The following is a 22,995-nucleotide window of genomic DNA, read 5'->3' on the forward strand; positions in this document are numbered from 1 at the left end:
GTGTGTTTTTTCGCATTGTTTGTAACTTATTTTGTGCATAATAATGCTGCTACCGTCTCTTATGACAAAAAAGAGCTTCTGGATATCAGAACAGCGATTACTCACCTCAAACTGGATGAAAATGTTTTCTTTAATGAGTCCGACATGAAGGATATATATACTGCATCTCCGAGACCAGGCCCAAATCCCCGTCATTCTCGCGAAGAAAATACACAAATACAGGGGGCGGAGATCGGGGTGCCTTGTTAGAATCTGCGGCGAGTGGGTAACCCGTTCCTACCATCAGTTCTATTGGCCAACGTGCGAATGGATGATTTCCATTCGAGACTATCCTACCAACGGGACATTAAGAACTGTAATATCTTATGTTTCACCGAGTCGCAGCTGAACGACGATACGGAAAATATACAGTTGGCTGGGTTTTCTGTGCATCGGCAGGACAGAACAGCAACGCCTGGTTATGTCGCTATGCTCTCAGACGAACCATCAAACAGGCAAAGCTTCAATACAGGACTAAGATTGAATCCTACTCCACAGATGACGCAATCTCAATTGCAATCCACACTTCCCTTTTCCACCTGAACAAAAGGAACACCTATGTGAGAATGCTGTTCATTGACTACACCTCAGCGTTCAACACCATAGTACCCACAAAGCTCATCACTAAGCTTAGGACCCTGGGTCTAAACATCTCTCGCAAACTGAATCCCGGACTTCCTGACGGGCCGACCCCACGTGGTATGGGTAGGCAACAACACATCTGCTACACTGATCCTCAACATGGGGGTCCCTCCTGTATTCCCTGTTCACCCACGACTGCGTGGCAAAGAACGACTCCAACACCATCATTAAGTTTTCTGACGACACAACAGTGGTAGGCCTGATCACCGACAACGAGACAGCCTATAGGGAGGTCAGAGACCTGGCAGTATGGACAACCTCTCCATTAACGTGAGCAAGACAAAAGGAGCTGATCGTGGACTACAGCAAAAGGATGGCCGAACACGCCCCCATTAACATCGACTGGGCTGTAGTGGAGCAGGTCGAGAGGTTCAAGTTCCTTGGTGTCCACATTACAAACAAACTATCACGGTCCAAATACACCAAGACAGTCGTGAAGAGGGCACGACAACACCTTTTCCCTTCAGGTTTATGATTTTTTTTTGGCATGGGTCCCCAGAGTTATACAACTGCACCATAGAGAGCATCCTATACTAGGCGGTGTCAGAGGAAGGCCCAAAGAATGATCAAAGACTCAAGTCACCCAAGTCATAGACTGTTCTCTCTGCTACCGCACGGCAAGCGCTACCGGAGCGCCAAGTCTAGGTCCAAAATGCTCCTTAACTTCTTCGAGATAGGGGGCGCTCTTTTAATTTTTGGATAAAAAACGTTACCGTTTTAAACGAGATATTTTGTCATGAAAAGATGCTCAACTATGCATGTAATTGACGTTTCCAAAACTGCAAAGATATTATCTGTGAGTGCCCCAGAACTAACGCTACAGGCGAAACCAAGATGAAATTTCATACAGGAAATGGTCCAGATTGTTAATGCACTGTGTTCCAATGTCTCCTTATATGGCTGTGAATGCGCCAGGAATGAGCCTGCACTTTCTGTCGTTTCCCCAAGGTGTCTGCAGCATTGTGACGTATTTGTAGGCATATCACTGGAAGATTGACCATAAGAGACTACATTTACCAGGTGTCCGCCCGGTGTCCTCCGTCGAAATTATTGCGTAATCTCCAGGTCCATGCGCGTTCCATTTTCTTCAGAGGAGAAACCAAACTGCCACGAATGATTTATCATCGATAGATATGTGAAAAACACCTTGAGGATTGATTCTAAACAACGTTTGCCATGTTTCTGTCGATATTATGGAGTTAATTTGGAAAAAAGTTTGCGTTGTCATGACTTAATTTTCGGGGTTTTTCTTACCCAAACGTGATGAACAAAACGGAGCGATTTGTCCTACACAAAGAATCTTTTTGGAAACACTGAACATTTGCTATCTAACAGTCTCCTCATTGAAAACATCCGAAGTTCTTCAAAGGTAAATTATTTTATTTGAATGCTTTTCTTGTTTTTGTGAAAATGTTGCTCACTGAATGCTACGCTAAATGCTACGCTAGCTATCAATACTCTTACACAAATGGTTGTTTTGCTATGGTTGAAAAGCATATTTTGAAAATCTGAGATGACAGTGTTAACAAAAGGCTAAGCTTGAGAGCTAGCATATTTATTTCATTTCATTTGTGATTTTCATGAATAGTTAACGTTGCGTTATGGTAATGAGCTTGAGGCTGTATTCACGATCCCGGATCCGGGATGGCTAGTATCAAGAGTTAACAAAAGGCTAAGCTTGAGAGCTAATATATTTATTTCATTTCATTTGCGATTTTCATGAATAGTTAACGTTGCGTTATGGTAATGAGCTTGAGGCTATAAATAGGATCCCGGATACGGGATTGCTCGTCGCAACAGGTTAACAGCTTCTAACAATGAATCAAATGGTCAAGCGGACTATTTACATCGACACCCCCATCTGTTTTTACACTGCTGCTACTCGCTGTTTATTATCTATGCATAGTCACTTTAGCTCTACCTACATGTACAAATTACCTCGATTAACCTGTACCCCCGCACATTGACTCTGTACCGGTACCCCCTGTACATAGCCATGTTATTAGGATTTTATTGAGTTACCTTTTGTTTTTTATTTAGTTTATTTAGTCAATATTTTCTTAAATCTATTTCTTGAACTGCATTGTTGGTTAATGGCTTGTAAGTACACATTTCACAGTAAGGTTTACACCGGTTGTATTCGGCGCATGAGACATACAATTTCATTTGATTTGAGGTGTGGGAGGGGGGGTGATGCGAGAATTGGGATGTGTGTGTGAGAGGGTTACCTCAGGTCAGGGCAGTGTGTGTGTGTGCGCGTGTGTGGGTGTGTATAACATCTCACCTTGTCCAGTTCACTGGAGAGCTTCTTGTTCTCCTCGGTCAAAATGACCCTCTCCCTCTCGTACTTCTGCTTGTACTCCGTCTCAAACTCCTCACGCTCACTTTGGCTGCCAGACACACACACACACACGAGACACACATATTCAGATGATCCATCATCACTTACACAAACACACACACTATACCTGCTATTCAGAGCAAGATCCGATGAATACACACATAGGCCAGAGAAGGAACTTTGAGACAAAGACCCGTCAGACATATTAATCTCAACCACATCAATACTGTTAAAGAGACTATCCAGGGGCCAGATCTGCATCCCAAATGGCAACCCATTCCCTATGGGCCCTGGTCAAAAGTAGTGCACTAAATAGGGGAGAGGGTTCCATTTGGGACGCACAGGGTTTGAAGTAGGCAAGCCAGGGATGCTAAGCTGGAGGGTGGAAAAACAACGTCTTACAACTTCTTCTCCAGTGTCAGTCTCTATCAAGTGCCGTTAGGTTAGAGGAATGTTGCTTCTTGGATAGAGGCAGAGGGGTATATAACACTAGCTAGACCTAAGGGACTCTAAGACATGAACAAGGGTCCTCTCAGGAGCTAGGTCAGAGGAGAGAAGGTAACTTAGCGTTAAACTACACTGCGAGTACAGCACAGTTGAGGCCAGGGTGAAGTAACTTTGACCATGCTTAACCTTGCATAAACCTCGCTGGAAAGAAGAGGACGAGTACACTGTCAGGTAAGTGCTACGACAGAGAGGGAGAGTAACTGGTCTACTGAATAGATCAACTCCATAGGCCCGTTTCCCGGTACCAAATGAAATTAACTGGACTTAAAAAGCACTTTCAATGGAAATGTTCAAGTAGACAGACAAACAACAGCAGTTAGATCTAAGGGACTCTAAGACATGTACAAGAGTCTTCTCAGGAGCAAGGTCACAATAGAGGGGTAGGGTTGTGACGATACCAGTATCGTGATACTCAGATCCATCTAAGCAAGGAACATGAGAACTTGAAGCAGACTTAATATCTTAAGGAAACCCGTTCTTAACTGCCTCATGTTGTCACGTGTTTATTTCCCGAGCTACAGCACACAATATTTGGCATGAAGCAGGTTTTTAAAGGAGCAATGATTTTAGTCTGCTTTGAGTTTTTTTTGTGCCATGGAAAATGTTTGTATCACGATACTGGTATGGTGACAATCCTAATAGGAGGCATCTAAGATCAAACTACACTGTGAGCACAGTAGAGTTCAGAGTGAAGCAACTTTGACCATGTTTACCTCGTATCACCCTGGCTGGAAAGAAGAGGAAGAACACAGTCGGGCATGTATAGTATATCTCCATGTACTACAAACAGTTTTAACCAGAACCACATGAATGCTTTGTCTATGTCTCTAAATTGACTGTCCTATAAGTCTATGAGTGTTGTGGATATCCAAATCCATTAAGGCGGCAGCGCACATAACCCATTACACACATGTCGACAGACAAGACAAACACACCTCTCCCTGCGCGTCTTCTCCAGTTTGTCCTTGAGCACCAGGATCTCCTTCTGCAGGGTGAGTTGCTGTCCCTCAGCGTCGCGGAGCTCCTTGCGGAGGCCCTTGAGCTCGTTGGCGTGCTGCGCCTCCCTCCTGCTCAGCTCCTCCTCGTAGAACAAGGTCTTCTTCTCCAGGTCGGCACGCAGCTTCCCCACTTCCTGGCTCTGGTCCGAGCCCACCACCGAAGCGGACGGCCCCACCTGCTTCTGTTTCAGGGGAAGAGAGGAGTTAGCTAGATACACACGTCCAGGGGTGCGTTCATTAGTGCATGCCGGAGCAAAACGCTTTGCAATGGAAAATGTTAGCTTAATGAACACACCCCAGGTGTGTGTGTTTTGTGAGTTGCAGTATTGTTTCCGTCCCTGTTCCTGTTCCAGATGGGGCTCAAACAAGGGACCCTCTGAACACATCGAGAAGTGTCATCCATGAAGTAGCGTGACCTGTCGCGCCACAAAAAACAACGACCTCTAGGTCTCAGAATGGGTGACGTCATCGATTGAACGCTACGCTAACTAGCTAGCCATTTCACTCTGACTACAAGTCGCTCTGGATAAGAGTGTCTGCTTACATCTGTGAAGATCTGTACATGAGCAACAGAGAGTGATAGAAAGAACTGGAAAGAAAATAAGAGAATGGTGAGTTACGTCTTCTAGAAAGGGTATCTGCGTGTGTGTTTGTGTGTATTTGTGTGTGCGTGTGTTAAGAGGTCCTCACGAATCCACCTGTACCCGAATACCCGAGACCCAATCCGGGATCCGAGTGGACTCGGATCCAGAATTCTAAATATGTCACGGGTCTGGGTCGGATCTGATATGATTGTCACGGGTATGTGTACTTTTAACTGACTTGTCCAGAAGGAACCATACAGATCTGAACACGATTGCTGAGGTAGAGAGAAATGGTATCATTTATGCTGCTGCTCTTTGCTTTTCACGAGGCAATGCCTGTTGTTGGCCAATCATAAGTCATCAAAGGGGCAATAGGCTACAGTCATAGAGCCTTTGTGTGGCAAAAGTTTTAAAAAAAATATCTAATCAATGGAAGATAGAATTAAAAGAAAGGAGAAGGATAGGCTACAACGACCAAGAGCCAACAGGCTGGCTGCTACTTTATATTCTGAATGGAGCTAGCTTAACTAGCTTCTCCCAGTTTGATGCAGTCAAGAAAGGTACTACGTGATCATATTGGATGATAAATAACCTAGCTATGGCAGCTATTAGTCTACTATAGAGCGAGTCAGCTTGGTTGGTTGCAGTCTCTTCCTCATTCGTCACTCGCTCACACTCACAGTAGCCTACACACACAGCACGGCCCCTGCTAGAGCATCACTTCTCTCTACTTCTCTTCCCTCGCAATTTATCAGCTCCGGGTTATTAAAACCTCTTCGGGCTAGGGGGCAGTATTTTCCCATCCGGATGAAAAGCGTGCCCAATGTAAACTGCCTGCTACTCAGGCCCAGAAGCTAGGATATGCATATAATTGGTAGATGTAGATAGAAAACACTCTACAGTTTCGAAAACTGTTTGAATAATGTCTGTGAGTATAACAGAACTGATATGGCAGGCGAAAACCTGAAAAATTTAGGTCACTCTTTTCAATGGGTTTTCTATGGGGATCTAGATTTCTGTGGCACTTGCTTGCAGTTCCTATCGCTTCCACTGGATGTCAACAGTCTTTAGAAATTGGTTGATGCTTTTCCTTTGAGAAATGCAGAAGTAGGGCTGTTCAGAGCGAGGGTTGAGTCTAGTGTACTGTTTGTTAGGGGCGCGTGACCTGAAAGCTCCCTCCACTTTGGTTTTATCTGCTATTGAACGCAGTTTATCCAGTCTTAAATTGTACTGATTATTTACGTAAAAAAATACCTAAAGTTGTATTAGGAAAGTTGTTTGAAATGTTTGGAACAAGTTTACAGGTAACTTATTAGATATTTTGTAGTCATGTTGCGCGAGTTGGAACCGGTATTTTTCTGGATCAAACACGCGTGTAATAAATGGACATTTTGAAGATATAACGACAAAATGTATCGAACAAAAGGGCCGTTTGTGATGTTTATGGGACATATTGGAGTGCCAACAAAAGAAGATCTTCAAAGGTAAGGCATGAATTATATCGTTATTTTTGAGTTTTGTGTCGCGCCTGGCAGGATGAAATATGATTGTCTGTGTTTGTTTGATGGGGTGCTGTCCTCAGATAACAGCATGGTTTGCTTTCGCCGTAAAGCCTTTTTGAAATCTGACACATTGGCTGGATTAACAACAAGTGTAGCTTTAATGTGGTGTATTGCATGTGTGATTTCATGAAAGTTTCTGGCGCTCTGCCATTTCGCAGGATGTTGTCGAGGGGTTCCGCTAGCAGAACGTCTAGTGCTGCTTCCTTCACTCGGATCGGACCGGGTCTGGATCTGACCAGTTCTATACAGAACGGATCTAGTTGTCCGCGAGTCCGTTCAGAATGGGTCTCCATATTTTACAAATGAATTTACGCATATCGGACCCAGATGGGAAAGCCCCAGAGCCATCTTTTTGGCCCCCCGTGAAGGCCTCCAGTGTGTGTTACCTTGAGTCCGTCCAGCTCCTCCTCTAGCTGTCTGCAGTGCTGCTCTGATCGTTCTCTCAGCTTCCTCTCCTTCTGAGCGTCTGCTGTCTGCTCCTCAGACTGGGCCTCCATCTGAAAGACACATCCAGCAAGGGGTTAATACACACACACACACACACACACACACACACACACACACACACACACACACACACCTTCTTTCACATAGACATACAGACTATCCAAAACTAAACAGTTAAAAAAAACATCCAACACACAGACACCAATACCTCGAAGAACCAGGGGACTACTCTACCTCCTTCTTGGACCTCTCGGCCTTGCGCACCTCCAGCCGTAGAGCCTCCACCTTCTGGGACAAACCCTCCATCTCCTCCTCCTTGTCCCGGAGCTGACGGCCCAGGCGCTGCTTGGCTGATCGGAGGTCAGTCAAACGCTCGTTGAGCTCGGAGAACTCCTGCATGGCCAGCTTCCTCTGGCTGTGGGCTTCTTTCAACTCCTTAGACTGACTCTTCATCTTCTCACTGGCCTCCATTAAGTCCTATAGGGAATGAGGGTTAGGGTCAGTGGCTGACACTGAATGACTGGGAGTAACACCCAGGCGGGTGCTGTATGTTGGTGGTGAATAGGGTGAGTTAACCCAATACAGTATCAAGGCCTAGGGAAGAATCACACCGACACACACACACTGACACACACACACCCACCTTGTGCAGGTCGTCCCTCTCCAGGTTGAGGCTCTTCATCTGTTTCTCCAGGCTCCTGATGTGTTTGGATGAGCCCTCCATTTCTCGACGGGCTGATGTAGCTTCCTCCAACTTCTGCTCCAGTTGACCCGAGTCTGACACACACATCACCCACATTACAGAGGGTCAATGTTGTTATACACAACATTGGCCAATATGCATTACATTTCCCTCTGATGTATGTTTCCGGTCATTATATATTTCATTTTACAGGTCAATGACTATGCAATTCCCATAATGAACCTGGCTTGTTTACTGTGTGCACTATTTATTGTCAGCTTTTACGTCTTCCTAGTCATTACTGTCCATCTTTACATTTTGTCTCTGCACTTGCCCATTATGTAGAATGTATTTCCAGTCTGACTCTATCCATGTATGGTCAACGCTGACCTGGCTGGAATGTGTTTGTGTTCTACTACACAGTAACATCTTTACAGTTGAATGTTTACCTGCGATCTGTTTCTTGAGGATGTCAATCTCAGTCTTCAGACTCCTGATCTCCACCTCCTTGTTAGAGGGGACGGATGCTGGTAATTCTCCTGGCGCGTGCTGCAGGGCCTGGACTGTCTGGGTCGACTCTGGAAGAGGAAAGTGGAGAGGTTGAGGGGAAGGTGAAAGGAGAGTGGGAAAGTGATTTCAGAGTATTAGAGAGACGGTGTGTAAATTAAACATCTGGAGAGTGGCCTGGATGAGGAGACAGGTTAAAGAAGGATTGAGACATGATTGTGTATTTGTGCCATTCACAGGGTGAACGGGCAAGACACAAGATTTAAGTGCCTTTGTGGTAGTAGAGAGCCAGGCGCACCGGTTTGTGTAAAGAACTGCAACGCTGCTGGGTTTTTCACGCTCAACAGTTTCCCGTGTGTATGAAGAATGCTTTACCACCCAAAGGACATCCAGCCAACTTGACACGACTGTGGGAAGCATTGGAGTCGACATGGGTATATATACTCAGTGTATATGTGCGTGTGTGTGTGTGTGTACCTAGCAGCTTGCGGCTGAGCTCAGTCTTCTCCTGCTCCAGGCGTCGTATCCTCCTCTCGTAGGCCTCGGTAGCTAGACTCTCCTCCAGACTGCGCTGGACACACACATCCATCTGTGCCGGACCCGAACCACCCGACTCCCTCAAACAGCCCCGGTCAGATAGGGTACTGGAGGTGGGGGAGAAAGAGGACAGGGAGAGAGAGAGAGAGAGAGAGAGAGAGAGAGAGAGAGAGAGAGAGAGAGAGAGGGGGAGAAAAAGGGGAGAGAGGGGAAGAGAGAGAGAGAGAGGAAGAGAAAGTGAGGAAAGAGGGTGAGAAAGTGAGGAGAGAGGGTGAGAAAGTAAGGAAAGAGGGTGAGAAAGTGAGGAAAGAGGGTGAGAAAGTGAGGAGAGAGGGTGAGAAAGTGAGGAGAGAGGGTGAGAAAGTGAGGAGAGAGGGTGAGAAAGACAGAGAGAGAGAGAAAACACTATTAACAGACCATTAGCCTTCAGGCTAGGATAAGAGATAAGATGACAAACAATCCCGATTCAATAGCTTCTCACTAGTGGAAATTGAGTGTTGGTTTAAGTGTGGTTGTGGTTAGATCAGATGATAGAAAAGTAGGAGTGAAGTAGCCTAGTGGTTAGAGTGTTGGACTAGTAACCGGAAGGTTGCAAGCTCAAATCCCCGAGCTGACAAGATACAAATCTGCCGTTCTGCCCCTGGACAGGCAGTTAACCCACTGTTCCTAGGCCGTCATTGAAAATAAGAATTTGTTCTTAACTGACTTGCCTAGTTAAATAAAGGTAAAATATTTTTTTTTTTTTTTTTAAATGGTCCCAGATCTGATTGTGCTGTGTAGTCTATGGTCATTGCTATGCCAAACATGACCATAGGGGTTGGCAAGATGGCACAAACAGATCTGGGACCAGGCTAGGAGTGAGGATGTATTTTTATGCATGCTGTATATACTAACAAAGCTGTATAAGTAAACGTTGTAACTGAAGACGAGTGACGTTGTTTAGTGGCCACTCACCATTTACTGGTGTAGGTGAAGCCTACGAAGGGCAGGTGGTGTCCAGAGAAGGCCGTGTGAGAGGGAGGGGGCATCGTCTCCTGACAACACAAAACACATTGGATTAAAACACACCTCTACAACGTCGCAGACTGTTGAGATGACGGCGCGATCAACGATGGAAACAGAGACGGAAAGATGAGAGTAAGAAAGACTCCAAGTCTTGATGTAGTCCAATAAAGAGAGTTTTACCGAGTTCTTGAGACAGTCATCGTCCACGTCAAAGTTGGACGTGTCTGTGGGGCTGCTGACTTCTGGTATGTAAGGGGCCTCGCACGTACGGATGTTGTCCCAGTCGATGCCTGACAGGAATGGCAGACATTGGCATTATAGTTTCTTATTAAGGTCATATTTATCATAATATACAGTTTCTTATTGCCGTATAAAATTGTATCACTATCGTCTAGTTTCACTTCAACGGCAGTCATCTCGATAAAAGCAGCTATAGTAATTTTATCTTGATGATTGGAGACAAGGGTTTGCGTGATAATAGGCTAAAGTTGCACAGACAAGAGTTACGGCAATACAGAGCCCCCTCAAACGGTTTCGAGCCCTACCAGAGAAGAAGGGGTGAGATTTGAAGTCCTCAATGCCGTTCTGGCCCAGGCGGTGCTCACGGCTGCAGATGAGGCGCCGGATAAGGTCCTTGGCCTCTTCGGACACGTCCGTCATCTGCAGGGGGAACTGGAAACGCTCCTAGGGACCCGGCGGAGGGAGGAGAGGGAAAGGAGTCAGAACAATGAGGATATGTCCCTAATGGCACCTTATTCCCTATTTTAGTGCACTACTTCTGACCAGGGAATAGGGTACCATTTGAGACGCACCCTAAATATATTATTTGTGTAAAGTTGTCAAAAATCGTTCTATTTCTCGTTTATTTTCACTGATCGTGCATTATCCCCTATTACAGTATATAGCAGTATAGTTCCATACTATAATTATTTTCCTGTTTCATGTATTTATTTGTGTATATGGTCCTTGACAAAGAAGCACAGCACATTTTTTAAATGTATCATATATGTTATATATGTGTATGTTATATATGTTATATATGTATATATATGTTTCCCCTGTTGTAGTAGAAAGCAGTATAGTTCTATGCAAGCTGGTTTAACGCACACAAATAAGGCATTCCTTTCAGCTAATATGGCCGCCGGGTGAGAGTGAAAGTATAGTTGAAAGATGATGGGAAGGGAGAGGGGGCAGAGTTAGGAAGTGGTTTGGAGTCAGGATAGGCTGAAGCTAACTATGAACAGACCTGGGGTCGTATGTATCATTCGTCTCAGCGTTCTGATCTAGGATCAGGTCCCTTCTATCCATATAATCTTCTTCATTATGATCTAAAAGGCTAAACTGATCTTAGACCAGAAATCCTATTCTAAATCGCTTGATACATACAGCCCCTGAACAGAACAGACTCGCACTTTAACCACTATCACTCAGACCCAGTCCCAAATCGACCCCAAGCCACCTACCGCCTATGCACTTGTGGAGATCTGAGAGGAATCTAGAAGTGTATAGGGGGTAGGGGAAAAGGGTCCATTTGGGACTGGGCAATCAGACCCCCAAAAAGAAACACTCACAGCAGCACCTAACTCCTCCTGTCGGTGGACGGAAAGGATCAGGAGAAAAGGGGGTAGAGAAGAAGGAAGAGTTGAACGCTTTGTCGTCAGAAAGAAGAAAACGAACTCTATGAAACAGAATGTACCTGGAACGTACAAACTCAGACTTCAGCCTAAACAATCACACGTGTCTTGAACAAAGGTTTGAATAAAAACAGAAAGGTCTTATTTAAAGATGGGTTTTAGTACAGTAAGTACAATGTCACTACCAGTCACCATCAACCACTATAAGCAGCCCTCCTCACCTTGTGGTTCATGATCTTGCCGTAGGTCTCCACCAATGACTCTGCGTAGAAGGGGGTCTCCCCATACAGCATCTCGTACATGCACACGCCCAGGGACCACCAGTCACACTCAGGACCATACTTCCCCTTCCCATCCTCCATCGCCTGCAGGATCTCCGGAGAGATGTAGTCCGGGGTCCCCACGGCAACCGACGACTGGACCTGAGGGAGACCAGGCCCAGGAAATGAATTGATTAGTAAGTGGATAGATGACATGAGGGATGAACCATATAAATAACATAATACTTTATTTAGTGCCGTCAGAAAGTATTCATACCCCTTGACTTATTCCACATAATGACAAAGTGAAAACATGTTTTTAGAAGTTTTTTGCAAATTTATTGAAAATAAAATATCTAATTTACACAAATATTAACACCCCTTCGCTATGACACTCCAAACTGAGCTCAGGCGCATCCAATTTCCTTTGACCATCCTTCAGATGCCGCTACAACTTGATTGGAGTCCACCTGTGACTCAATTGTTTGGAGATGATTGAGAAAGAAAAACACCTGTCTGTATAAGGTCTCACAGTTGACAGCACATGCCAGAGCAGGAACTATACCATGAAGTCCAAGGAACTGTCTGTAGATCTTAGAGATTATTATGATGAGACCTACATTATATCTGGGGAAGTATATAAAACAATTTATTGAGCGTTTCAAATGTTCCAAGACCACAGTGGTCTCCATAATTGGGTAATGGAAAAAAAATATGGAACTACCCAGACCCTGCCTAGAGCAAGACGTTTGATCAAACTGAGCAACCGGGCAAGAAGGACCTTGGTCAGGGAGGTGACCAAGAACCCAATGACCAATCTGACAGAACTACAGAGTTCCTTGGCTGATTAGGGAGAACGTGACAGAAGAACAACAGTCTATACAGCAATTCACCAATCTGGGGTTTATGGGAGAGTGGCCAGACTCCTGAGAAAAAAGCACATGACAGCACGACTGGAGTTTGCAAAAAGGCACATGAAAGGCAAAATAATCTATGGTCTGATGAGACAAAATGTTAACTTTATGGCCTGAATGCAAAGCACTATATGAAGCATGGTAGTGGCAGCTTCATGCTATGGGGATGCTTTTCAGCAACAGGGACTGGGAGACTGGTAAGGATATAGGAAACATTGAATGGAGCCAAATACAGGCAAATCCTTGATGGGAACCTGCTTCAGAGTGCAAATGACCTTAGACTGGGGCAAAGATTTACGTTCCAACAGGACAGGTACCCCAAACATACAGCCAAACAACGGTGGAATGGCTTCAAAACAAGAATGTGGAAGTCCTTGAGTGGCCCAGCCAAAGCCCAGACTTGAATCCCATTGATAATCTGGGGAAAGACTTGAAGATTGTTGTTCACCGCCGCTCCCCATCTAACCTAACAGAGCTTGAGAAAATCTGCAAGGAAGAATGAGAGAAAATCCTCAAATCCAGATTGGTATGTCTGTATCAGCTTTGCACAAGACTCAAAGCTGTAATCGCCGCCAAAGGTGCTTCTACAAAGTATTGACTCAGGGGTGTGAATACTTATATAAATTAGATATTTCTGCATTTCATTTTCAATAAATGTGCTATTTCTAAAAGCATGGTTTTCACTTTTTCATTATAGGGTATTTATTGCGTGTAGATGGGTGAGAAACTGTTCATCCATTTTGAATTCAGGCTTTAAACAACAACTTGGAATAATAAAGGGTATGACTACTTTCTGAAGGCGATGTATCATCTGGAGCATGAATATGTAATCAGGAGATGTTAATTGCGTGTCTACAGTGAGTTTGTAGTCAAATATGTCCGCCAAACCTGAACGAGACCAATACCATAGGGTTAATACTACATAAATACTACTTAACTGAGACTGGGCCAAAAGAGCATCAGTCACAGCAGCTTGAGAGAGACGGGTCCTCTAAGGTCTCAACTCATTCAAAGCCAAGTTGCCAACCCCTTTGGAGAAGCTCAACTAGAGGAAGTGTCTTAACCACAGGGAGAGCCATGAAATCCGCCAGAGGGGAGGCCAAGAGGGGGGATGATTGGCTGCTGGTTTGGAGGTGTTTAGTTTGGAACATAGCCGCGTGTGTGTGTGTGTGTGTGCGCATGTGCTCACCGTGCCGTCCTCCATGAGTTTCAGGCAGGAGCCGAAGTCTGCCAAGCGGATGTGGCCGTTCATGTCCATCAGGATGTTGTCTGGCTTGATGTCCCTGAGAGACACACACACAGAGACACCAAACTAAATGTACTGATACCTAAGAGGAAGAAGGATAGATGGAGGAAGCGGGAGTGGAACAAAACAAAAAAAACACATCCCAGAGGGGGAGACTGGGAGAGAGAATGAAAGAGTGAAAACAACTTTAACGCACACTAGTGATTGTTTGGTGTGAGAGAAAGAGACTGTGTGAGGGAGAGGGAGATTTTGGTTCTGTAGAGAGTGTGTTTTCTCCTGGAAGCCTTCACGTCTCCCATCATTAAGTTGTGAAGAGGGCACAACAACACATTTCCCCCTCGGGATTTGGCATGGGTCCCCAGATCCTCAAAAAGTTCTACAGCTGCACCATCGAGAGCATCCTGATCGGCTCCATCACCGCCTGGTATGGAAACTATTCGGCATCTGACCGGAAGGAACTACAGAGGGTGGTGCGGGTGGCCCAGTACGTCACTGGGGCCAATCTTCCCGACATCCATGACCTATATACACTGCTCAAAAAAAATAAAAGGGAACACTTAAACAACACAATGTAACTACAAGTCAATCACACTTCTGTGAAATCTAACTGTCCACATAGGAAGCAATACTGATTGACAATAAATTTCACATTCTGTTGTGCAAATGGAATAGACAACAGGTGGAAATTATAGGCAATTAGCAAGACACCCCCAATAAAGGAGTGGTTCTGCAGGTGGTGACCACAGACCACTTCTCAGTTCCTATGCTTCCCTGCTGATGTTTTGGTCACTTTTGAATGCTGGCGGTGCTTTTACTCTAGTGGTAGCATGAGACGGAGTCTACAACCCACACAAGTGGCTCAGGTAGTGCAGCTCATCCAGGATGGCACATCAATGCGAGCTGTGGTAATAAGGTTTGCTGTGTCTGTCAGCGTAGTGTCCAGAGCATGGAGGCGCTACCAGGAGACAGGCCAGTACATCAGGAGACGTGGAGGAGGCCGTAGGAGGGCAACAACCCAGCAGCAGGACCGCTACCTCCACCTTTGTGCAAGGAGGACCAGGAGGAGCACTGTCAGAGCCCTGCAAAATGACCTCCAGCAGGCCACAAATGTGCATGTGTCTGCTCAAACGGTCAGAAACAGACTCCATGAGGGTAGTATGAGGGCCCGACGTCCACAGGTGGGGGTTGTGCTTACAGCCTAACACCATGCAGGACGTTTGGCATTTGCCAGAGAACACCAAGATTGGCAAATTCGCCACTGGTGCCCTGTGCTCTTCACAGATGAAAGCAGGTTCACACTGAGCACATGTGACAGACGTGACAGAGTCTGGAGACGCCGTGGAGAACGTTCTGCTGCCTGCAACATCCTCCAGCATGACCGGTTTGGCGGTGGGTCAGTCATGGTGTGGGGTGGCATTTCTTTGGGGGGCCGCACAGCCCTCCATGTGCTCGCCAGAGGTAGCCTGACTGCCATTAGGTACCGAGATGAGATCCTCAGACCCCTTGTGAGACCATATGCTGTTGCGGTTGGCCCTGGGTTCCTCCTAATGCAAGACAATGATAGACCTCATTTGGCTGGCGTGTGTCAGCAGTTCCTGCAAGAGGAAGGCATTGATGCTATGGACTGGCCCGCCCGTTCCCCAGACCTGAATCCAATTGAGCACATCTGGGACATCATGTCTCGCTCCATCCACCAACACCACGTTGCACCACAGGCTGTCCAGGAGTTGGCAGGTGCTTTAGTCCAGGTCTGGGAGGAGATCCCTCAGGAGACCATCCGCCACCTCATCAGGAGCATGCCCAGGCATTGTAGGGAGGTCATACAGGCACGTGGAGGCCACACACACACTACTGAGCCTCATTTTGACTTGTTTTAAGGACATTACATCAAAGTTGGATCAGCCTGTAGTGTGGTTTTCCACTTGAGTGTGACTCCAAATCCAGACCTCCATGGGTTGATAAATTTGATTTCCATTGAAATTTTTTGTGTGATTTTGTTATCAGCACATTCAACTATGTAAAGAAAAAAGTATTTAATAAGAATATTTCATTCATTCAGATCTAGGATGTGTTATTTTAGTGTTCCCTTTATTTTTTTGAGCAGTGTACTAGGAGGCCCAAAAAATTGTCAAAGACTCCAGTTCCCCATAGACTGTTCTCTCTGCTACCGCACGGCAAGCGGTACCGGAGCGCCAAGTCTAGGACCAAAAGGCTCCTTAACAGCTTCTACCCCCAAGCCATAAGACTGCTGAAGAAATAATCAAATGGCCACCCAGAGTATTTACATTGACCCCCCTCCCTTTGTTTTTACACTGCTGCTTCGCGCTGTTTATTATCTATGCATAGTCACTTTACAAGTGACCTCGACTAACCTTTACCCCTGTACATTAACTCTGTACCGGTAGCCTCTGTATATAGCCTCGTTATTGTTAAGTCATTTTCTTGTGTTACTTTTATTTTTTTTTTAATTTAAAACTTTAGTTAATTTGATAGTTATTTCCTTAACTATTTCTTGAGCTGCATTGTTGGTTAAGGGCTTGTAAGTAAGCATTTCACGGTAAGGTCTACCTACACCTGTTGTATTCGGCGCATGTGACAAAATTTGATTTGAAGTCTTGTGTTTATTCGGCTCGCGCCTCACCCTTGCTGCCTCTATTGCCAATAGGAGAGGCCCCTCACAGGGTTACACACACGCTCCCTGACCAGGAGACCCTGTCCCGACCACAATTCCGAGAAGGCTTTTACACCCCACTTAATGCAAACAATGTCAAGCCCGTGTCTCCACTGTTCCCCTTATTAATATACTATTAATGCACAAAACATACCAGTGTAGCTGAAGCAAATCCAAGGTACACACCCATACACCACAAGTTGGGAGGGTTCTAGTTGGAGGGAAGGGTGTAGGTGGGCAGTATGGGGGTACAGTACACCCTGCTCTGGGGAGGGAGGGGTGTAAGGGGGGGTACCCCCTACTCATAAGCAGGCACAAAGAGGTAAACAGAAGCCCTGGCTTGCTGAGAGGATTGGGGAGGGGGGAGGGGGATACAAAAGAACAAAGGCTTCTCACTGGACAGCAGGATACTGAGGCTGCAGCCCAAAATGGCACCCTATTCCCTACAAAGTGCACTACTTTGACCAGTTGACCAGAGCCCTAGTGGCCCTGGTCAAAAGTAGTGCACTTAATAGGGAATAGCTCGATGCCATTTGGGATTCAGACCAGAGACAGAGAGAAGGAGCCTTTATTTTCATGTTGAATCAAGTCAATGGGCTAAAAGGTGCACCAACAGAACACCCTCCTACAAAGTAGGCCTACTTACTTTCGCCTCAAGTTTAGTTATAATGATACAATTAAGTCATTTCTGTGTTGTTTATTCTGTCCAACCAAGTCTTTAACTGTGTCTTTGGGCTCCCGAGTGGCGCAGCAGTCTAAGGCACTGCATCGCAGTTGCATTAGGCATCACAACAGTCCCTGGTTCAATTCCAGGCTGTATCACATCCGGCCACGATTGGGAGTCCCATAGGGCGGTGCACAATTGGGCCAGTGTCGTCGGGGTAGGACGTCATTGTAAATAAGAATGTGTTCTTAACCGACTTGCCTAGTTAAATAAAGGTTAAATAAAAAAAAAAATTAAAACCACTGACATGCCTTCTCTTCAGGACAAACTCAGTTTCCCAGTGTGCACCTCTCCCCCACCTCTGCTCCCTCTACTTAACACCTCTGTGGGTGTCTCCAACCTCTCAGTTATAGGCTCAAACCTGGCCCTAGCCTGCCTCTCTCTGTGTATGTATATGTGTGTTCCTCCTCCAGATAAACCAATTAGAACACAGTGAAAACCTGAGCTGCTAATAAGCAGAGATCAAACAGAACATGGCTACCACCCCTCTTTCCCTCCCGGTCTCTTTCGCTTGCCTCATCTCCACCTCCCCTCTATGTCGCTATCTGACATTACCTCCTCTCCTTTTCTCCCGTCCAACCTCTCATTCCTCCCTGTAGGGCCACGGTGACTCAACAGTGGGCGGCGTGGGCAGGTTAATGCCTCCAAGGCAGGTTAACATGGCTAACAACATTAGCAGTTTCTCCCCTAGACATACCACAGGGGATGCTAAGCTAGTTAGCGTAGCACATTGCTAATTAGGCTGCTCTGCCTCAGCCAGGGCAGGGCTCCTGCGGTCTTAAGGAAGGAGCAGTGGGGCTGAGAATAGAGGGAGGTAATCTCCTTTAAGACCTCATTGGCATCCATCTGTGAGGGCCATCTGGACACACACACACACACACACACACGGCTGGACTGGGACAAGAATTCAGCCCTGGCATTTTATCCACCCTGTTTGCCTCATTGTTGTGCTATCTGTCTCAGCATCTTCTCTGCTGTCACTCTGTGCTTCTTCTTGTTCTCTCACTGTCTGAATGCCTGTATGTCGTATACCGGAGTATTTTGAAATAGCCACAGGATTGTTTTTCAATACCGCCAAAACTATTTCAAGTTTAAAAATAAAAAAAATTATACATTGGAATATTTGGAGCTACTTTTTTTGTAGTCAACTTGTGCAATACATTAGGAGATAAAAAAATATTTTGTTCTTCATTTCACTCATCACATAACTTTTCATTATGAAGCTTGCCCGTAGTCCCCAGTCACATAGTGTTTGTTTACAAGCACACAACGAATAGTGACTGGAGCCTTGTGAGTCACTGTGGTGCAGTACGCTCCAGGTGATCTAGTTACAGTATGGAATGCACAACTAAATGTTTGCCAGCTAGATATCTAATAACTATTAAGTTAACCGTCTCAAATGTTCTAAATGCTCTGCAGTTGTGCATTTGATTTGCTAATTTAGTAGCTAGTTAGCCATCTTGCTAAACAAGGAATCTTGCAAAATCAAACTTTGATTGGTAACAGCAGAGAATCTCCTCCTGGATCAAGAGCCTTTACTGTCCAACATTTGTTTTACACACACAGCAAACTGAGTAGTTTTTTTTAGTTACTTGTATAACTGTATGAGCTGGGATGACTGTCTTGCAAATATACTAAACAAAAATATAAAACGACTTCATTGAGTTACAGTTCATATAAGGAAATCAGTCAATTGAAATTAATTAATTCGGCCCTATTCTATGGATGTCACATTAATGGGCAGGGCCGCAGGCATGGGTGGGTCTGGGAGGGCATAGACTCACCCACTGGGGAGCCAGGCCCAGCCAATCAGAATGAGTTTTTCCCTACAAAAGGGCTTTATTACAGACGGAAATACTCCTCAGTCTGATGAGCTATCCGGGTGTCTGGTCTCGGACGATCCCGCGGGCGAAGAAGCCGGATGTGGAGATCCGCGGCTGGTGTGTTTACACGTGGTCTGTGGTTGAGAGGCCGGTTGGACATACTGCCAAATTCTCCAAAACAACGTTGGAGGCAGCTTATTGCAGATAAATTAATATTCATTTATCTGGCAACAGCTATGGTGGACATTCTTGCAGCCCGTATTCCAATTGCACGCTCCTTCAAAACTTGAGACATGTTATTCCAATTATGTGCCGCCTCATGGTTCTCCCGGTCACGGCCGGCTGTGACACAGCCTGGGATCGAACCCGGGGCTGTAGTGACGCCTCAAGTACTGAGATGCAGTGCCTTAGACTGCTGTGCCACTCGGGAGGCAAAACTGCACATTTCAGAGTGGCCTTTTATTCTCCCCAAACATTACCTGTGTAAATGATCATGCTGTTTAATCAGCTTCTTGATATGCCACACCTGTAAGGTGGATGGAATATCTTGGCAAAGGAGAAAGGCTCACCACCAGGGATGTAAACAAATTTGTGTACAAAATTTTAAAGAAATAAGCTTTGAGTGCATATGGAACATTTGTGTTCTTTTATTTCAGCTCATGAAACACTTTACATGTTGCGTTTATATTTTTGTTCAGTAAAGTTTAGATCAGCGACTGTATAAAATGTGCAATAGTTAGCATTTAGTTAGCATTCGTTATGGGATTTTACATGCGCTTGTTAGCACTGCTAACCTATGGATCTCAGAGGCTCAGTGGGGTTTGAAAATAGTGCCCCCTGTGTTCAATGCCGGTATTACCGAATATCACAGGATGTTTACAAGGTCGGTATGAAGGTATGACAATTTGGATACCGCCCAAGCATACCATACACATTATAAAAGCCAAGCTAATGACTTAGACTATATTGCAAATGAGAGATATTTTTGGTTGACAAAACGAGTAGCTATATTTTACTTTCAAAATAGAATTACAGAATTTCCATTTTTATATATATATATATATTTTTTTAATGAATTGCATACATCTTTATGCGTACTAACTAATATCTTACGCTAATTCATTTGGGTTTAAACACCTTAAGAAGTATAAACTCAAAGCACATTAACTAGAGATCGCTAACTAAATATAATACCCACTACTAGTAGCTATGTATTCATCCAACAGTAAATGTTATGTCCTAAAAATACGTTGCAGTTGTAAGCTACTACCCAAGGCCTATGCCCTCGCAACGGCAGGTGAACATTTTGCGCAGGCACGCCACTCCATATCTCAAAGCCATATCAAATATATTGCTTGTAAATTAGTTACTATTGAGCTAAAAATTATATTACCCCTACAGAAAGCTGAGACCCTCCTCTCTTCGACAGGGACAAGAAGAATCCAAAGCTGTGTTTGTCCCACAATTTCATTTTGAAATGATCAGAATGCATTTTTATCTCGACCACATGAGGGGAGAGGAGAGTGGCTCGTTCATTACAGCAGCAGGCCCCACTGAGGGCACAGGCCAGATACTTTCAGTACATGAGTATATTGCACTTTACTGTTTGACCAAATCATAGTTTTAGCCGCCCCAAAAATTGAGTGAGGTGACAATGTGGAATGTGCTCTTTCTACACTTATCGGTGCACTTTAGTTGAGTTTTTTTAATGATCCATATGGCTGTCTAACTGATGACATAGTCGGCGCTGGGCTCTTTTCTGATGCCGAGTTTGACTTTGAACGTGAGTTTGCGTGACCGGAGCTCAGCTTATCAGAAAACCAGGCCGGCCTATCTTGATAGGGCCAAAGGCTCATTACAGATTTTGAAAAATACAAATAAAAAAAACATCTTAGCAGGCCCATGGGCCACCGGCCATGCCACCTTTGAGATCGTTTTATTTTTATACACATTTTTTAGGGTGTGTGTGTGTCAATTTCGACCAGCTCACCCAACAACAAAATAATTGTCCAGCCCCTCTGGCATTTGCCAGAATTGCCAGATGGTCAATCCACCCCTGCAAACAAACAAGCAGACACTCGCGCACACAGACACACACCACGTCTCCTTACAGAGACAGGGACAGAGATAGGGAAGGGACACAGGCAAACACACACAAAATGCTCTATGGGACCTCATCGCCACTGTTTGGACGCACGCGCAAACATACTGTACATACATACCATTGGCCGTTACTGATATAGGTACCATTTATTCAAATTTCTACAACAACAAACAGGGCATTGTTCCTGTTACTGTTACCATGGTGGCTTTATAATATTAACCAGTAATGGAGATGTCTGTGGCCGTGGTCAGTGCAGTGATCCTTCTGATGAAAGGGGTTGGTCCCTTAGATCATTGGGTGGAAACAGGGCAGTGGAGCACACATGGCCCTGATCAATAGAGAGAAAGAGACACACAAACAGGCATGTGCATCACACACGACGAGTGTGCACAAACACAAAGACACTGACACAAACACTAACACACAGGCCAGATGCTGGCCCTGCTAACAGTGCGCTGGGCCATGCTGAGTTGGTCCATTGAAGTGTTTGTTTGTCCCTGTGGGAGGCCATGCCGATCACTGAACAGCCTCACACACACACACACACACACACACACACACAAATGAGGAGGGGGATGGGCACTAAACTGTTTATTTTTTATTAAAGAAAATTTAAAAAGTATACATACATTTAATTTAACCATTAGGCCTACTTCTCCTAGGTAGGTTATTGTGATTGAGATATAACAGCTGAGCTGTGTTTCAGTGGCACTGACAAGGCATTATGCTTACAGTGGTACTTATATACAGGACTGAACGACTTAACTTACATAGACCATTTCTATATCTAGGCCATCCTCATTTCAGAAATGTGGCCTATATGCACTGATTCGAGCTATTTTAATGGGCCTTATATTAGATCAACTACAGGGTTAGCCTAATGCACTGTCCTTTCAGTAAGAGTAAGTCACATCCACAGCAAAACACACACACGCACGCACACACAGAGAGAGAGAGAGATCGATAGAATGCACCCTCCTCAAGGGACCTTCCCTTGCTGTATCCACCCTCCATAAACCAAGCGTGCCCCCCCCCCCCTGCACACACACCACACAACCGAGCACCCCGTCATTACCGTCCCAAAACGTCTCAGAGGGCCTCAAAGGGGAATGACACGTAAACCGCCACTGCCCCTCCCCCAACTCCCCCTAAAACACCATACAATTAGTGGGTCCCCAATGCTACACTGAGTCTATACTACTGCTCTGCTATGGGAGATCAATGCTACTATACTGGCCAGCCAGGCACACCCTAACTCCTGTGTGCCTCTTCCCTTCCTCTCTCTCCCTTTGTCCCCCCTCCCCCTCAGTCTCTCCCCCCCTCTCTCCTCCACTTCCATTCCTTCTTCCCTCCCTCCCTTTTGAGGACACAATCAAATCGTTGCTCCGAGGCCTCTTCAGAGTGAAGACAGTCATTATGCAGATTAAGCCTGGTGACCACTTCCTGTGTGTGAGAGGGAGAGTGGTTTCCACCACACAGGCACCAGACATCCCACGAGCCCTTGAGGCTGAGGACTTTTCCTATTGGCTGTCACATCCCTGATCACAAAACTCCCTCATTGCCAGGTTGTTAGTCAGGGGACCACTGCAACACATCTATTTAGATTGAGAGTTTGGCTCAGTTGGTAGAGCATTGCGCTTACAACGACAGGATAGTGGGTTTGATTCCCGGGACCACCAGTACGTTCAAAAAAATGTGTGCAAGCATGACAGTCGCTTTGGATATAAGCATCTGCTAAATGGTATATATTATTTATATGTGAATGAGA

General features: G+C 45.3%; 1 protein-coding gene across 11 annotated transcripts in view; it reads right to left on the reverse strand.

The window, feature by feature from the left end:
- cdc42bpab (CDC42 binding protein kinase alpha (DMPK-like) b) overlaps window positions 1-22,995 on the reverse strand; it is a 106,804-nt gene that overhangs the window by 26,760 nt on the left and 57,049 nt on the right. For 6 of the 11 annotated variants that reach the window (XM_065008877.1, XM_065008880.1, XM_065008876.1 and 3 more), the window contains exons 6-18: window positions 13,849-13,942; window positions 11,707-11,907; window positions 11,423-11,440; window positions 10,397-10,535; window positions 10,032-10,141; window positions 9,801-9,880; window positions 8,787-8,953; window positions 8,252-8,380; window positions 7,764-7,897; window positions 7,355-7,597; window positions 7,060-7,170; window positions 4,465-4,709; window positions 2,966-3,071 (exon numbers count right to left, since the gene is read on the reverse strand). In XM_065008877.1, the coding sequence (XP_064864949.1) occupies window positions 2,966-3,071; window positions 4,465-4,709; window positions 7,060-7,170; window positions 7,355-7,597; window positions 7,764-7,897; window positions 8,252-8,380; window positions 8,787-8,953; window positions 9,801-9,880; window positions 10,032-10,141; window positions 10,397-10,535; window positions 11,423-11,440; window positions 11,707-11,907; window positions 13,849-13,942 (1,777 nt within the window). The remainder of the gene's footprint in view (window positions 1-2,965; window positions 3,072-4,464; window positions 4,710-7,059; window positions 7,171-7,354; window positions 7,598-7,763; window positions 7,898-8,251; window positions 8,381-8,786; window positions 8,954-9,800; window positions 9,881-10,031; window positions 10,142-10,396; window positions 10,536-11,422; window positions 11,441-11,706; window positions 11,908-13,848; window positions 13,943-22,995) is intronic. The other 5 variants (XM_065008878.1, XM_065008884.1, XM_029631776.2 and 2 more) reach the window with 1 other exon arrangement.

The sequence above is a fragment of the Oncorhynchus nerka genome, linkage group LG24, assembly GCF_034236695.1.
Source record: "Oncorhynchus nerka isolate Pitt River linkage group LG24, Oner_Uvic_2.0, whole genome shotgun sequence".
Lineage (NCBI taxonomy): Eukaryota > Metazoa > Chordata > Actinopteri > Salmoniformes > Salmonidae > Oncorhynchus > Oncorhynchus nerka.